An 18,709-nucleotide genomic window follows, 5' to 3' on the forward strand; every position below is an offset into this window, starting at 1 on the left:
ATCATAAATTAGCCTTTGTGCTAGTGCCCAAAGATTTGGCTGATTACTCACTGCTTTCCCCTAGTGCTTAAGTACTCTTTTCCAAAGCAAGACAGTTAAACCACAAAAACGTACCGTAGTGTCCACAGCCCTGACCTTCCCAGCAGGAACGTGCTTTGGAATGGCTTCGTCTCCTGATATCATCATGCAGCCTTCTGCTCCAAGAGTAACAATTACGAGCTTACACCCTCTTTCTAACAGCATGCGTCCCACCTTTTCAGCATCTTCAAGGTTGCCAACTGGGATGCCCGTTAAAATTTCTGCCTGGAAAACAACCCACGCAAATGAAAATCATAATCTGACAGCATTCATTTTTGGACAACTGTTGCATTTGAAAACAGAATTTAGTATCTTTTAAAAATGTGTATTGTAGGATGATCATGAAACCACTTCCTACGCTGATATTCAGCTGTGTCTTGCTCCTAGTTTGAAATCAATGTGTACTTCAGGCACAGCAGACCAACAGAGAGCAGCCTAGGCAGAGAGACAGAGGAGGTGTGGGTTCTGTTCCAGCTTGTACAACTTACCTGGTATACAACCCTTAGTAAAATTACATTTCTCCCACATGCCTCTGTTTATTCATCTGTGAAATGGACACAGTGACACAGTCTCGGCAAAAGCATTTTGTGGTTTAATGTGAAAAAATGCTGCAAGTCAACTTGGTCACTATTCTTGAGGGATACTAATCACTAAGTGAGGAACTTATTAAATAAACACTTTTTAAAATTCTCAGTGTTCAGCTAGCTAGAGGGACATCACAAGGGAAAATCTCCTCCAGGAAAAAAAAAAATTGCTCAACTTTGATCACTCTGTTCAGTTTAATATATATTTTTGGATGAGAATACCTAAATTTTATCTGAAGCCCTCTTTGGACAAAGGCCCATTAAAAATTATTATATATTTATGTTACAGCCATGTCCATATGCCTCTGTCAACTGTGCTGGCTCTGTACAAATGCAGTTAAACTCTTCTTCTAACTGATGGTGAGTTTAAGTAAACTTCTCCCAGCTGGGTCTTAAAATTAATCTCTTCTATTTCCACCCAACTAAGAGCAAAACTTCACCAAAATCTGCAATGAAGACTTCAGAATCAAACAACATTTTTACCACTTTACACATTTTCTTAATGGCATTGTATTGTCAAGTGTAATGTACTTTTTCTGTTCTTTTTGGACGGGAAAAGAACAAGAATGAAATAGGAAGAAAAGGAAGAGAAATGTTTTTTTTTCTCTGAAACAGTCTACTAGGCAGTTCTCCTGCATAATACTGTATGCCTTCAGCTGTAAGTAAACAGACATTACATTTTGCTGTCTTCACTAAATTTTGTCCTGCTTGCCTGAGAAAAGGGAAGCATTACTGTTGCTCGCATTACAAGGCTGCTGCTGGATCTTGAACACTGAAGCATTTTCAGATAACTGCTTCATAGCCGAGCATAACTTCCACACTCCCGGGGCTCATTTTCAGTGGAAAACTTTCTTTGGAACCTATTCAGCAGCTACTCTCCTGACCTTTGCTGCATGAGCAGCTGAGCTTCTTGGGAAACAGCTGCTGAAATATTTCAAACTACCTTCCTCGGCATGACTGAAGCTTGAATTCAGCGCTCGCAGTTCCTGGTGTAACAAAGTGTAAACTACAGGGATTAAACAAGTGCTTCACGGGGCGCAGGCCATGCCTGCAGCAGAGGGGACAGGAACTACCCCAGCCAGCTCCGAGCAGGCCGCCCCAGCTGTGAGTCAGCGCCCGCTGCCATTTCCTGACTCTCACTCAGCCTGTCCCAGGCGGGAGCGGCCAGCCCCGGGCTCTGCAGGGCCACACCATGCCAGCACACTCTCTAGCGCCTATAGTATCACTCGCAGAGCACTTAATGGCTTTAATTTTCAAACATACATGACTAAGTTCTGCAGTCCCTACTCAGACAAACGCACAAATTATTTCAAGCGCTGTCGATCGGCTCGCTGTGAGGCACAGCCTGGTGTGGCGGGACTCGGCTGCTAAACTTGTGCACTGCAGGGGCAAGGCGTGGTCAATTTAAAATTACCTTTTTAACCACACTGATCCCAAACAAGAATATAGTAAGATCTAAATTATAAGAAGGCAACTAAATCTGTCCAATTTTCTCTTTGGCATGCCACCATGCTGCTCGGACCTCTCTTGCAGTATAAACTATTCAAGCATATTAAACATATTTCAGTCTTTAAAAGGTTATAAAAGTATTTCCAAGTAAGATTTTTTTTTTCCCCAAAAAGTATCTCACAAAACCTTTTGAATGTATCTTCTTACAAGGTTTCCAGGAAACCAATTCACTAATAATGGTTTTGGAGTACCTACAGATAGATGACACATAATATTAATATATATATATGTACATTCTATTCAAGTGTCTAAAGAGTCCGAGTCTCTTCATGAATTTTAATATCTCTGGAGCAGGAATTATGTATTCCTGTATTCAGAACACCTGGTGACCTGTGCTACATGAATAAAACCAATTTAACACAAATCCTTGAATGAAACAGGCAAACTGAATTTTCAGAGTACTTTATGAGGGGCAATAATTCCAAACATCCTACCTCTGTAGCAAAGTCTCCACAAGGAGAAGGAAAGTGGTTTTGGTAGAGTAACAGTAAATCTAATATTGGTTTATTTACCTGATATTTATATTTCTGTAAGCTCATGAGCAAGGTAAATGAAGTATTTAAATATAATAATTCTTCCTAATGAAATGTACAACCTGTATGCTTAGCATTATGACAGAACTCCTCTTCATGCTTTCCATGCCCCAGATCAACAGGATTTTTCATTTGAGTAGTGAAAGGATTGTTTTGGGACAGATATTTGTAGAAATCTTTCTTTCCATCTTTACACTGCTTATACCAATAAACAAAATTATTTTGAACAGACAGAGTCTGTATAAAAGTAGATCTTTGGCTGCTTCAAACCACTATCATCTAACTCATCTACAGCAGGATGGTACAACTAAAAAACACTGGAACAAGCTGAAAGAACCATAAAAGCAGCAGAAGCCAGACAGATTCTGTGCCAATGATTAGAAATTGCAGTAAATGTCAACTGATGTTAAATACTGTGGTGAGTTTTTAAGTTCCTCCCTTCAGTAGAATCTTATTTAAAAAACAAACTGTGGTACAATTCAGGGAAATAACTAATGGTTATGTAAAGAAAAAATTAAATAACAATACTGAAAGCCCAATGTGGACATTTGCCATCATACTGTACAAAAGAGCAGCAAATGAAGAATTTTATTTTTCTGCAGCTAGTCTCATAAAACTACTCAGTTAAATGGACTTATTAAAGCAAGATGACATTCCACACAACTGCTGTCAGAATAAACCTATGATGGATATTATATAATTAATCTACATGCTATTTTGAAAATGTTGTTTGCAAGACTGGTAGAAAAATTTAACTAAAGCTTTTAATTTCATAGATACGAAGGTTCTTGGCCATAGTCTTTACTAATCTTAGTTAAGTCTCTGTCTCTCTTTAGACTGTGGAGTCTGGTCATGGTAAGCTGACACAAACCAGAAGTGCTACATAAAAGAAAATGGCCTACTTTTTTCTTGCCACTCCTGTCCAAATGGCCCACTCTCATGTGCCAGAACAGCCATTTGTGTGGCCTGGAAACAAACTAAGATTGCAAGGCAGATCTCTGTTAAAATTAACACCACCCTGAGTCCCACATTACCCGCAAAAGTCAACCCAAAACAATTAACTTCTTTCAACAGCAACAGTAATTTACACTGGCTACAGCTGAGAATGTTCCCAGCACAGGAGCATTTGCCAGTTCTTCCTCGCTGTGGTGCATTTAGGGCAGCCACTTCCAGGGAGATGTTCTGGATCGTCTGCTTGGCATTTTCAAAACCAAATCTGCAGCATTGTATCTGGTTTTGGGAACTCTGGCACAAGTAAGACACTGACCTATCACAGCACACTGCACTGGAAGGCCATCAAGACAGTCAGAGTGCCAGAGACCAGGACATACAAGAGGAGGCTGGGAGAAGCAGGCTTGTTCAACCTTAAGAACTCCTGGCTAAGGGGAAAATCTAATTGCTGTCTAGGGCAATTTAGTAGGTGGGTATAGAGAAGATGAAGCCAGAGTCTTCTTGAAGGTGCACAGGGATAGGGCTGGAGACAACAAGCACAAACTAGAACATGGGAAATTCCAATATTAGGACAAGCTTTTTCACCACAAGGGTGATGAAGCAGTGGAGCATGTGCCAAGAGGTCATGCAGGCTCCAGCCTTGGGAGATTCAGAACTTGACTGGACAAAGCCCTGAGCAATCCATCCTAAACTGGACAGGCTTCACCAGGGTGTTGAACTAGTTGAACATTCAGAGGTCTGTTCCTAATTTCCACAATCCTCTGATCCTCAGCAAATATAAACTGGTGAAATAACAAGAAGTATTAATTCCTTGGGGAGCAGTCTGTCATTTGGACTGGGTTTTGTGCACCTAGCACAATAACAACTTAGCCAATGTTCCCAGGTACTACTGGAAGAGAAATAATAAATAATAACAGGGAAACTGTCCAAGTTTTAAGGCTAATGCATCTAAAACTACATGTGATAATTTAAAATACTTTTCATTTCAAATATTTAAACACAGTAAGTCAGTTGGCTACAAACTTGGCCTGTACCTTAAAAGATTTCTTTCGAGAATGACAAAACAAGAACTCAATCTCATTAATTCTAACACATGTGAATGGTCCCCAAGAAGTAGTACAACAGATTTAGTGTATAAGAAATTGCAAGGTCAGGCCACAAGCCAAGCTAGTTCCAGTTGTTTCAAATTAAAAAATTTTTACATACAGGCAGGCAGAAATACTTATCATGCTAGAATAATTAAAAACTGATTGAAATGAATTGGCCTGAGGATATAATTTCCCTCCCAAAAGTAACATCTTTCATTTTAAACTAAATATGGGAAAATTCGTAGTTTCCAGCAACTGATAAAAAGCGGTTTAGAACAAAGATGGAAATAAAATATACTGTGAATTGCTGGCAACTTCTATGCAATGGTAGAAGAGTAGCTTTCCATTACTTAAATCATAAAAGGCAAATCCAAGAGATGTTCTGAAATATATTATTTCTAAATGACCTGTTTTTGTTTTGACTCCTAGAGAAATCAGTTATATTTTCTTAAGGAAGATTATTCTTACTATTAATCTCTCTATATTAACAAGCAGTAACTTAAATGTCCTTATTCCAGACTACAGATAAAGTTTTATAAACTTCATATTCTCTGAATCTTACAAAAGGCAATTATGTCTCTTGATTTGGGACATACTAACAAATATTTATTCAAAAAAATGATCTATCCTCTGTTAATAGACAGTATCACTTAAAAGGAAACAGTAGGAATATATCTGGTTTTCTGTGTTATTTTTATACATCTTACAGTTTTAACAAAATCAGCAATTAACTTGGTTTCTGTTATTGAAGCTCCAATGCTGGTATTTAATTAAATCTTTGCAAGGCCTTCTTTAGATCAGAAGTCTGATACCCATTTTACATTAGGAAGAAAGTAGTTCCAATTTTGCATTAAAATAGCTTGTCAAACTTAATAATTTGCTGTAACCATTCAGGAGTTTTTCTTCTCCTGAAGGGCTCCTCAGTACTCTTTGAACAGAGAAGCAGCTGTTCTTCAAAACATTTAGGATCAAATTGAAATTGCTGATGTGCAATATATTTTGGTTCCTAACCTGCAGGGCTATGTAACTGCATGCACACACTAAGAAAGAAAAACAACACATGAACTGTATTGACATTGTGGTTATGCCTAGAGCCATCTGCAGCAAGGAATCATACAAATACGTGGGAAAAAAATGGTAAGTATTCCAAAGAGCTTGTCTGGTATAGGGTTGTCTCTTTTTTAACATTTATAGATGACTGAAAAGAACAACCATTAGTTTTCACCAGGATGACACTGGATACATTTATTTTTCATTAGAAGAATTAAGGGAATGGAGAACTAGCACATTCCTTCACAAACCTCAGGGATTAGGCTTTGCTACATCTGGGAATTAACAAACTAGTCTCAACAAGTTTGATCTTTCTGGGAAAAGATAAAACTGAACTACAGGCTAAGCAGCAAAAGAACTGATAACCTTGCAAGATTTGTTCTGACATTTTTGTTCATGAACCACATAAAAAGAAGGTAATGTCAGACATAAAAACCCCTGTTATTGCAACAAGCAAGAGTGAAAAGAACAGCTTGTGAAGAGCCTTCTAGACAAACTAATGGTAGATAATTCACTGATAATGTAATTTTGTTTGCTTCTCTCTAGCATGTAAATCCATAAGAACAAGCTGTGCTGTTATACCAGATACTGCATGTGATTTCATTAAATCCTAAAGTATTTAATAAAGAATGGAATATAAAGCGTTGATGTTGTATTTGATATTTGCATGTTTGAGAGCCAGCATCCCATGGCTGACACTATGGCTGACAACTTTAAACTTCTGTTCTGTGACAAAGGTATTGCAGATCAAGACCCTGACCTTTAGAGCTGTAAATAACAGAAACTTCTATCTCAGTAATAATTCAGCTAAACACAAGGACCATCCCCTTTTCTCATTTTTGATAATACAAACACCCTACACAGTTTATGAGATGTATTAAACTATATGGCTGGTGTTCTGTTTGACAGCCAACATCATTTTCTGTTACAAACATACTGTTCACATATTATCCAAAAAGCACAGGATTTTATAATTTAAAAGTATTTCTTGGTGAACAAGGAGGAGAGGGATATTATGATGAAATTGTGATAAATACTTGCAAATATAAATTACTAAGAAAGGCAAACCAAGCAATAAAAATAAAATATCTGTGTAAATTTAATCTTGTCTTAAAGCACACATCTGTGTTTAAAAGAATGTTTTAGAAGCAGTTGAACTGGGCAGCTCTAAAGATCTCACCTTCAAACTGAAAGTGGTTTATTAACTATTTAAAAGACTTAGTAAAGATAAAGCAGAAATACACTTTTTTTTTTCCTTGAAGTAGCTAAAAGTACCAGATAACAAGAAAAATTACTCCAGAAAGGGTAAAGCTGGAACATAAATAGGATTTTGGCTGGAAGGAAGACATTTGAGACTTAGAAATACCAAGTAGGAGAGAAAATGGAGCTGGAACAGAACACCTCAGGACAGCAGTTGTAACCAGGACATTCAAAAAATTTGGTCACAGAGAATAATATTTCTTTAAAATCCAAGAGAATGACCATGGTGGCTTAGAGAAAAGGTCCATCTCATCCAAGTGCTATTTTCTAACTGTAATTGCCAGTAAATACTAAGGGAATTTTTTTTTAAATAGGATTGAAAGATCTTTTCCCAGTATATGTTCAGATCAGTTTAGGTACTCCCTGATTTAAGATGATGATGGAAATGCATATATAGTTGGTTGAATGCATAAAGTTAAAAAAAACTTTGAATTATCTTTAAGATTTGTAGAATTAACTTGTTGATTTTAAGTGTCACGTAGAGATGTGACTGCTAACCTTTATTTGGGTATGTAAACATTTGTCTGTATATCAGACTTCTCAAGTGTACTCATTATAGAGATCTGAAATTAAAGAAAGTCATGAAAGATAACAGAAAACAGATGGTATATGAACATACAACAATTACTAAAAAAACTACTTTCAAACTTGTGACATAAGAAAAACAAATGTTTGATTTTTCCTTTTTTCTCAGCAACAAGAAAGGAACAATGGCAATAGTTCATCCCTAAAAATCAATTCAATACAAATCAGACATACAGAGAGAAGGAAATCAAACAAAATTTAATATTACATTTGTGCTAACATAATCGATTTTATTGCAAAGTTTCAAAAGGTTGTTTCTAAAAACAAAGGTATTTATGAGCCATTGTTGTTCTCAGACTATGCCGTACACTTGGATTTATGCTCCCATGATATGGCTGGCAGGAACTCCCATATGTCTAGCATTTCCAGAAATTCAGAAAAGATGAGCCTCCCAAACAGTTGAGAGCACATTTCTGTTCCTGACCTTGCATCCAGTGATCCTAGCTATCTTCACATGGTAATTACTTTTTAAAAGAAAACAGCAGAAAAGAATGCAAACTGTACCTCCAGCTCTGCAGGAAAAGATAGATGAGTGAGCATGGATCTATTATAATTATACACCTGTATTTCTTGTTCTCTAAATAGAAGTAATTTTCTTTTCTCCATGTGGTGGTAATAATAATACCCCTGGATCCAGCAAGCTACACTTCTAAAGAATGCCTCTTTCAAGACTGTCCCCTAGCAATAAAATACAACAAAAGGAAAAATCTAACATGTGTGATGCAAAGAGAGAAAAGTCAGGAATAAGACAAGTAAAGTAAAACAAAGTTTTGTTTCTAATATATGGGGGATAAGTATTTGCAGGGGGAAAAAAATTAACAAGTGGCACTATTAAAAAAGCAAACTATGAACGATATTTACTAAATAGTGGGAGAGTATGGATGTTCTCAGTCCAAAATGTGAGCCATTGCACCATTTAGCCAATCCAGAGGCATAGTCCAAGCATAAAAGTTTTCTGATGGCATTAAGAAAACAAGATACTGATGTTGTGCAAGTCCCCTGAACAAGAATAAATACTTTGCCTTACACTCTCTTCATGACATAGAATTCAATTCTGATATCTGTTGTGTGGTGTCTGAGCCACAACTTGTATCACTGCCAGTTATCCTGGAAACTCTGGCTTCCAGAGACCTGAAGAGCCATAGCATCTCCCACCTTGCTATTTTGCTAATTCTTTAATTCTCTAGAGTATGTGAACTTGGCAGACCCATAATGAAACATCCCAGAATAAAACTTAGATGTCCTTTTGGGTTACTTAAGCTGACTCTTAAATGCTAGAAGACTCATGGACTGAGAACTTCTGATATAGTTTGTGATGGGGTTTAACAGAAATTTCAAAAGAGGATAACTGAGTCTTCAAAAATTTCCACTGACAGACATTGTCATTAGACAAAAAACATACAAGTAAGCAGGACCATGCTCTCTCTTGGCTCTTCCCCCTACTCTCCACGCAAAGGGATAATGTTCATTACAGCAATCATGTTTCTTAAAGATAACTTTAATTCTGATCAAGACATGGTTCCTATCTAATAGGTTACTTCTTCCACATTCCTGTTTATGTGAAGAGAGAGTGAGGGGAAGGAACACAGCATGCCTAATGGTAATAAGTAGCAAATTTAAACAAAAATCTTACTAGATGAGGTAAATTTGTCTCTTGTGACAAAACCAATTTCCTTTGGGAGAAATAACACTTGAATTAGAAAAGAGAGAAAAAGGAGGGGGGAAAAAGAAAAAAGCAAAATATACAGTTGAAGGCCAGAGAAGATTCACTGAAAACAGATCTGACAGGAAGAGGCATATGAAACTACTATTTGCCATCAAGTGCAGCAAGCGTGCATCACCTCCTGGCAGCAGAGTTTAAAACTGTCAGAACACTATGGCTAATGCATTCCTGCTAATCATATCAAGGGACCACAGAACAAGGACAAGGAACTATTTTAATATTTACCACTCAGTGATAACATTTAACAAGTGTCCTTTTATGGATGTGTTTTGCTGATGTACTTGTAAGGAAGGCTGGACCCAGCTTTCCTGCTGCAAACAGCTAATTTAATTTCAAGTGCAAGATAAAGTTATTTTAGAATACTCCTCTTTGCTGGTTAGGTCAGGTAAGAGAAGCATGGCTCAATTTTCCTGTTTCTTATGCTGTATTTCTGAGAAGACTATTCTGAAATTTTCGTGCTTAAGACTCCTTCTTTAACATGACATATGACCATTACCTCAGTTTCATTGCAGCAGAAGATATCAGAATAGGTATAAAACTGTGGGTCTAGGTCAGCAAGTGCTGGAGCTGGATTAAACAAAGTCTTTACTGAAAAAAAAAAAAGAAAAAGAAAATCTAAATCTGGAATGTTTTGGATTCATAAGCCATCACTTGAAAGACCGTTGTGTTTCAATCACACACCCCAATATTTATTATTAACACACAAATTACTCTCAGTTTCTGCATCCTCCTCTTATACAAAAGATAAACGTTTTGTTTATTATATTAAAGTTGCATTCTAATTCATATGCAGGCACCTGTCATGATGGGAACATTATGGAAGAGTAACAGCAAAAAAACCCCAGAAACTATTATTTTTTTTAGAAAAGAGAAAATACTTAGACATTAATGCAATTTGTTTAACTGATGATGCTTCTTCCATTATATGTATAAGTTTTACAAGAACTGATTTAGTTCTAGAATTTTTCAGTGTCGTTATCTGAGTTCTGTACATGAAGAATCACGAGTTATGGAGTAATGAGGGGCATGTCCAGACAAGGAGTTAAATATGCTTCTGAATGTGTTACCTAACTTGTTCAAAATGCCACATTATAAAACTGTAGTGTAGACAAGGCACTGCATATTTTTAGTATGCTATTTGGCAGAGCTAGACCCAAACTTAACATGTGGTAGAATATGTTAGTTAACCTAACTTTAAACTGTAGTAGCCTAAGGCCCCTAGTAGCAGCAGCAAAGGTTTGTCATGAGGACAGTGTAAGTGACTTACTCATTATCAACAGAGGAAGTCTGCAGCCTTGGTTTTTCACTTTGCCAATTCCATGATTAATATCTGAGTCTTAACCACAAGGCCATCATTTTTAAATAAAGCACACACTCTTATTTCAGAAATATTCCTTATAGTGAGTGATCAAATCTTCCAATCTGGATGCCTAAATTTTCTGTCCTAAACACATATTTAGACTGTAAGCTATAGCATGCAACAGTCAGACACCCTGAACATCTCTGAATCCACTTAGTGCCCTAACAGACAAAGACGCACAGAGACTTCTGAAATCTGAGTACCAAGAAGTTTAGGTGACTGACACTTAGAAAGTTTTAACCTTTGACTGTACAACTTTATCATGCCTCTCTACCTGTCTCATTAAAAACAGTATTAAAGTGACACACTTTTACTCAGAAGTCAGAAAATGCCAGGATTAGGAATTCCAATGAAATCTTAATTTGGCTCCCTTAAATTATTACAATACAGTATGTATTATAATAAACTCTTTAATTATATGATCACATACCACTGAAAAACAGCATGTGATCATATAATTAAAGACTGCAACATAATACATATGCAGAAAGGAGACAAATTAAGGTTTCACAGGGAACCTTAACTCTTGCATTTCCTATTTTCTTAACTGCAACACTAATGACATTTTCTTAAACATAAAACTTTAATGTATACTTTCCTAGGTAAAACAAAAACCAGCATATACTGGAAAACAAACTGTCACATGGTATCATATTGACATATGCATGGGTCAGGAACAGCACTGGAAGTGCTCCAACTTGGGTTTTAAGTAATATAGACTGGTCATGAGCACAATGTAATAGACTACTATTAGTTTTCTCCCATATTTATTATATGCTGAGCATGGGGGAAGATAGAGGAACCCTAAGATCCTTTTTCAGGTTGTGAAGAAGAGCATGGCTTTTGAACAGGATAATCTGTTTGGTCCTCCTGAGGAACTTATAGTCTACTGAAATTCTTTCACAGAATCACAGAATGGCCTGGGTTGGATGGCCATTTCCCCTTGTTCTGTCACTACATGCTTTGTAAAAAGTTTGTCTCCATCTTTCCTGTAGGCTCCCTTCAGCTACTGGAAGGCTGCAATTAGGTCACCACTAAGAGTTTTCCAGGCTGAACAAACAGCCTTTCCTCACAGGAGAGGTGCTCCATCCTTCTGATCATCTTGGTGGCCTCCTCTGGACTCTGTCCAACAGGTCCAGGTCTCTCCTGTGCCAGGCCCCAGGGCTGGATGCAGCTTCCAGGTCTCAGCAGAGCAGAGGGGCAGAATCCCCTCCCTGGCCCTGCTGCCCACGCTGCTTTGGATGCAGCCCAGGACACGTTTGGCTGTCTGGGCTGTGAGTGCACATTTCCAGCTCATGTGCAGCCTCCCACCCAGCAGCAACCCCACGTCCTTCTACCCAGGGCTGCTCTTGATCTGTTCATCCCCCAGCCTGTGTTGATACCAGGGTTGTTCCATCCAGGTGCAGCCACTTGCACTTGGTCTTGTTAAACCTCATGAGATTCCCATAGGACTACTCCTCGAGCTTGTCACTTCTCTCCTTTTGCCAAGATCCATTCTCCTCAATGAGTTTTTATTCTTTATGGCTCCTTGCATAGGAACTATACAATTGTAACCTTTTTCACTCACTTGCACCACATCATCTCTCTTTATGGCCCACAGTTCCTGTTCCCACTTCCAGTGTCCACAACTTGCTCCCTGACTCTACCTCCATATTCCAATCTCTATTCAACAAATCCTAATCTCTGTTCCAATTTTGTTCCTCTTTCAGCTTCTCCTTTCTTTCTTCCTCTGCCACCCCCAAAAATCAAGTAAATCTCTCCTACATTTCCTTTGCCTGAAATCAACTCTCCATCACCAGCATGCCCATCTATCTTTGTCTCTTCTGTATTGAAATTAAGCAAGCTCCTGCTCTGTGCTTCATGGGCCTACAACAGATCCTTAACATAATAAAAGAAGTTGCCTAAAACCAGATTCAGGAATTACATTGGAAGTCATGCTGTCCAAATGGACAAGTGCTTGTATGGACAGATGCTCAGGGGAAGCTAGCTGTGAAGCTCTTAACAATTTTCTGATGTCTGTGTGAAAGGTACTTATTTTCCAGAGGTCGATAATACAGTTAAAATCAGGCAGGTTTCCGTACCGTTGTGAAGGCTTATCTTTAAAAGAAAGCTCCCTTGCTATCAAGTCTAAAGTAAATTTTAAGGTAGCTGGTATTCATAATTCAAAAGCTAGGGTAGGGTGGGAGGCATTTTCCATTGCCTGGTTTCTGTAACCACAGTGCTTTGGCAGAAATCATGAAGAGTTTAACCACAGACAAACAGCTGTTATGAAAAATTGTAGCCCAAGATTAAAAGCTTGAAGCATCCGAAAAATAGATCTGTTTCTTGCAAGTGACATGGAACCTTTAACTGAGGGTGCTTCCACATCATTTTTCACAACAGTATTAATATGCTGGGCATTATAATATTATTATTATTATATTTTATGGAGTCTGTCATTAGAGCAGTCCAAAACCAGACTTTTGGAGGCAGCAGCAGATTCTCACCATTGACCACTAAAAACCTTTACTTGTCCAGTCAGATTTCCTCTACAATTTATATCCACTTCATATTCACAACCCTTCCTTCCTTCCTTCCTTCCTTCCTTCCTTCCTTCCTTCCTTCCTTCCTTCCTTCCTTCCTTCCTTCCTTCCCTCCTTCCCTCCTTCCCTCCTTCCCTCCTTCCTTCCTGATTGTTACAAGAATAATGAACAATCAGTGCCACAATGAGAGGATGTCATGACATGTACATGACATAATGAGATGTCCCTCTCCAGCTTACAGATCCAGATGACCTTCACTGAAGAGAAGCAAAGAGTTCTTGCCTGTCGCTATATTCTTTCTCTCTTTTGTTTATTTCTTTCAGTAAGAATGAAGAAAAACAAGCAAAAAACCCTCATTGAAACAGAGGTTTGAGGCATCTGGGTATGCATCTGTTTTACACAAAAATAGTCAAGTGAACATTCTAACATGAAGTGCTACATAATACATGAGGGTATTGCAAGTTAAAAGAAGAGAAATTGCATTAACAATTTGCTATTGGCTACAGATAGGTTTTTACAGTGCTACAAACTCAGCTGTTTACTTAGATTTGATGGCACATGACATTTGAACATGTGTAGCCTATTGTTTTAAAGCAGAAGCAACCAAACTTCCCTGACAGAAGAGCTGCACAATGATAACACACAGCACAGAACTACAGCTGGCCCACAGTTAACTACTATCTTTTCTTGATATATTGTGCTGTCTACAGTTGCTAAGTGATTGCATGTCTGTTCTGTGTATCAAGTTTGAATTTTTCTCAATTGCTTTTAAAAAATCTTGTCTTTTCTTCTGTCACCAAGATGCCAAGGCTGGCATCCTGCCATAGGAGGGTGACAAAAGTGTGAAGCATCTTGCCAAAACTGCTCATAGAGTTCACAGAAATGGACAAAATAAGTAATGGATATTGATTAATGATTCAACTAGAGTCCATTAACCAGTAGATTAAAAGTGCTGTTATCTATTTTCATAAAATTTAATGACAAAATATAGTGCAACAGGTGCACCACAGTTCATGGTGCAGGAGGTGAACTGGAGAGCCTACAATTCCAGCATGCTGTGGTCTACTGGAGCTAGCCTGGGCCCAGCTTCAAGAAAATAGTAAGTTCTGATCCCACTTGCATCTCTGATCTGCTGCATGAGTGACTATGCTATGAGCTGTCTCCTCCCAGTCTGATCTTCTGGATAGAAGGGAAAAGCATTTTTTAAATCTCATATAGATGCCTCTCTTGCATAATTATTTACTTAGTGTTCAAATACTGTGGTAATTGTGCTTGAGTAACTGAAAGCATTACAGGCACTTAAACAACAAAAATGTTATGTTGGAAATGAAACCCCATCCTGTTCAAGCAAAATATCAGCTTTCATCTACATATATGCTACACTGAAGGAACAATGCCCTACATTTAAAAGTATAGTACACTAACAATTTTCTAATAATTTCACAGACCATGACTGTGTCTATGCAATGGCAACATGCCCAGTCACACAAGAGCTTTGGTTAGAAAACAAAAGCTTTTTTTAAATTTATTTTAAGGATGTCAGCTACTATACAAAAAAACACAGCCATGCCTACTGCTACACTGGGAGAACAAGGGCATAAGTCTGGTTTTGAAGTAATTTCATTCACTTTCCTGTGTGGGGAACTTTACTGACTTGCATTCATTATTCCTGTTCTGCTCTGGAATCATAGCAGAGTCAGGCCCATAGCTCCTGACCTACCAACATTATACTGTATTTAGTCACAGCATGAAAACAGGAGGAAAGGCAGCACCAGACATACACAGGGAGATTATAAGGGTAGGAGTTGATTTGCTATCCGAGGGTAACACTGCAAAATTTTTAAAGGTAATTCAGTTCTCATTAGCATAGCATGAATTTGTTGGCTATTGTTTCAATTCTAAATAAAACTAATATGACAGAAACCAGAATAGACTACAGGATCTTTATTTAGAAAGTACGATAAAGAGTATTTTTCATGTAGCAGAAATGAAAGAGAGATAATGGCTTATGTTAAATTACCTCCACTGGCACGTGCCATTTTCAGAGCTTCAAGAGAAACAGCAGGGGTTATTTCTAGCTGGCAAACAACCACTTTGGCTTTACAGATGACATCAGAAGCCCTCTTCAGGTCTTCAAAATTTAAAAGCAGGTTGGCTCCTGGGACTATGACAATAACATTCTGTCCTAAAGAGAAGATATTGTGTTTTTACTTTAACTTTGACAATAAAGTATGTAAAACAATTCCTTGCACTTTTTATAATATATTTCAGATGAGTATTTCAATTTACTTCCCAAAAAAACCCCATTAAAAAGGTATGCATTGCTCACATTTTCAAATACACAAATATTTCAGAGGATAATCAAAAAGATTGATGTACTAATGAATTAGCTCTGCACAATAAACACAATATAAATTCCTTTGGGAAAAATCATATATGGGCATTCCCCAGTCTTATTTTGGTGTCTTCTGTGAACTCTAAAGAAGCACTGCACTAGTCACAGTGGAGATGGTGGATACACGCTGAGGGTGATATTTGCATCTTCCTAAAATATTCCAGTAGCATTTGGAAGAGAAAAGCATCAATGTGATTACTGAATTTATATGCCAAAAATGGCATAAAAATTTTAATTTTCTCATCAGCTGGGAACAAAAAGTATTTCACACAGCTAAGAAAATTATGCATGTTCTTTAGATTTCAGAGAAGCAGGCTTGCACCATTTACCTGAGACATTTCAAGTTAGGGCTTCTAATCATCATGAACACCAGAACCAGCTTGTCACCTAAGTCCAGAAAGGTGATGCCTGTGTCTTAGGAAAGTTTTATTAGAAGTGAGTAAAGAAGGTGGGCAACAGCTTCCTCTGCTCTTAGAGGTGGCCAGAAGAATGGTCTAAACAAAGCTCTGTGTGTGGAAGCATGGCAGTGTCTCAAAGCACATCTAAGATTCTTTTTATTCTTGTAGTTTGTTTTACAGTTAGGTGAGGTTCATTTACGTAGGTTCCAAATATTCTTTTGTTTTTCTTCAGACACACAAATCACCTTCTTTTATTGCAATTTCTTTCTTTTTTTAATCTCTATTACAACACTTAGAGACCTTCAGGCATGGGTGCCTTCAAATTAAAATTTATTATTAATCACTCAGGTATTAACTTCAATAAGTCAGTTGTTCCTTGATTTACAGGCTCAGCCCGCCCCCGCTAAAGATTCCTTTAAGGACTGCCAATCATTAAAGGCTACCAATTCTGTAATGAACTGAATTACTCTGCAAATAAATATTTATGTTTTTAAATACATTATTTTTGTTGAATGTGACTTCAAAGTCCTTTGACTAAGAACGTGCAAAGCTTCTCTCCCTAAATACATTCCAAAAAGAAAGCAGGACAATGGAAAGAATAATATAGTGATCTCAGAGGGAGGGACCCAAGCTTTCCAAAGCAATTCTGCTGTCAATGGTTTGGTACAGAACAGCTGCATATGAAAAGCAAAACCTCAGCACTTAAAAGCCAACGCCCTGCTTTTCAACAGACAATGATGGGCATCTTGGATAAAAAACAAAAGAAAAGAAAACAAAAAACCTTCTGCAACACGTAAATGTTACCAAAGATATCTGAATCCTGTTGGGGAAATATTCAAAGGCAAATTGTGCCTATTTTGCCAAGCATATATTTTGATAGCTTTAGGGTGCAGCAACGCAAGCAGTAAAAGACAAGGAATCAGTGGAACAAGAATCTTTTTCATTTCTGCCTGGCCTCTGTGCTTCCTAGAGTCTCAGACTCTATTCACATGTCTTGCTGCATTATCTTACTGAACTATTTAGCTGTACTGACATGTATATTATTATCAGACTTCGGAGCTAATGGCCCAAGGCAGTAAGGGGGGCTGTTTCCTTAAACACGTATGTACAAATTCAAGGTAGACTGTGCTACACTGGATCACAGTCTGAAGATTTTCTTCGTAACTACAAAAGGTCAGAAACTTAGAGTCTCCTTTCAAACCTGCCAGGGAAATGCAGTACCTACAGTGGTGCAACAGTCCAGACAGACTGAATCCAAGCTGGAGGGGACAACCCCCCGCAACCCCCATTCTGTTCTTAGCTATATATACCACACTTAGTGAATGATAGCATTGACCACAAACTTGCACCGGGGTGCATGAAGACAGAATCTGAACCTGTGCACTCACAATGAATTCAAAATTTTGTATTAACAGCAACCATTTTGTTGAAAGGAATTATTTCTTGCCAGGGAAATCAGATGGGAATTCAGCATCAGGGACAACAGAGTTAAAGACAGATGGCAAAGAGGGGTGAGATTCATCTTGTCCAACATGAAATAATTTTTTAAGTTAAAAAAATCCTACACACTAGAAAACTCTAAGAAAACTAATTTCTAAAAATTGTTTTTCTATGTTCCTTCAACAAGGAGAATAGACATATTTTCAGAGGTTTTTTTAGTCTTACATATCTTAGACATCTGTTTGAGGAGGAGATAAACTATTGTCCAGAAAAGTCTATGTACCTCTGTTAACCCTGGGAAGCCTTAAACTGTATACCTAATTACTAAAACTACTCCAGTGAGATTAAACATTACCCACACCAAGAATGAGAATAATGTATCTACTGCATTACTTTTAATTCTAAAATCTCTTTTTTTACACTAAAAATATCAGTTTTGATGGGAACATCTATAAAACTTTGAGTTTTGCAGACATCAGCTAGAATATTAAGGGCCACTTTCACACTTGCTATAAGCTGTAACAGCTAAATGAAACCGATAAGCTTGCACAGGCTTACACCAGATGGGGACTGGGTCCAGTCAGGATAAATGCTGCATACATAAAAACTGTCCTAAGTTGGGCTTCTAAAATTGCTACTGCCAGTTCTTAGAAAGATGGATAACTCAAGCCAGACCTTTTTTCACATGGGTCATCTTATAGATGACACCAGATGAGAAGAGCCAGTGGAAAAATCAAATGTCAAACCAGTAAACACCACAGTGCAATAAATATCTTTAAAACTGGATGACAAGCCTAAAAACCATCAGTAGTGCTTAGAATGAATCAAATTATCAAACAGATGAAATACTGTAATTGTAACAATAGATGCAGAGCTTCTGCTTAGTAATTCACACAGAAGAAAATTCTATTTGTGATCAGAAAAGAATGTTATAAGAAAAACATATGCTGTGAAATCACATAATTCATGAATACAAGGATGAGTTAAGGGTGTGTTATGGTATCACAATTTCTAGGCAACTACTTGATAGAAATATTGAAGAGTCTTGCATATAAAACATTCAAGGTAATGAAGAAAGTCAATATGTAGAAAGTCTTTAAAATTCAGGTGACATTTCTTCATAAACCTGAAGGTTCAAACCAAAGATCTTCCTCTATGGAAAGTATAATACAAATGAATTGGCATATGTATTCTAAGTTTGCCTTATTTACTTAGCCTTACCTAAATAAATAT

The 18,709-nt window shown here is 37.5% G+C and overlaps 1 protein-coding gene across 3 annotated transcripts in view; it reads right to left on the bottom strand.

The window, feature by feature from the left end:
• The window catches only part of RBKS (ribokinase), a 71,903-nt gene that overhangs the window by 21,498 nt on the left and 31,696 nt on the right, over positions 1-18,709 (bottom strand). For 2 of the 3 annotated variants that reach the window (XM_039697667.1, XM_039697668.1), the window contains exons 5-7: positions 15,264-15,428; positions 9,858-9,949; positions 115-303 (exon numbers count right to left, since the gene is read on the bottom strand). In XM_039697667.1, coding sequence (XP_039553601.1) covers positions 115-303; positions 9,858-9,949; positions 15,264-15,428 — 446 coding nt within the window. The remainder of the gene's footprint in view (positions 1-114; positions 304-9,857; positions 9,950-15,263; positions 15,429-18,709) is intronic. The other variant, XM_039697669.1, reaches the window with a different exon arrangement.

Source organism: Passer montanus, unplaced genomic scaffold (assembly GCF_014805655.1).
Source record: "Passer montanus isolate IOZ18808 unplaced genomic scaffold, ASM1480565v1 scaffold12, whole genome shotgun sequence".
NCBI classification, from domain to species: Eukaryota; Metazoa; Chordata; class Aves; order Passeriformes; family Passeridae; genus Passer; species Passer montanus.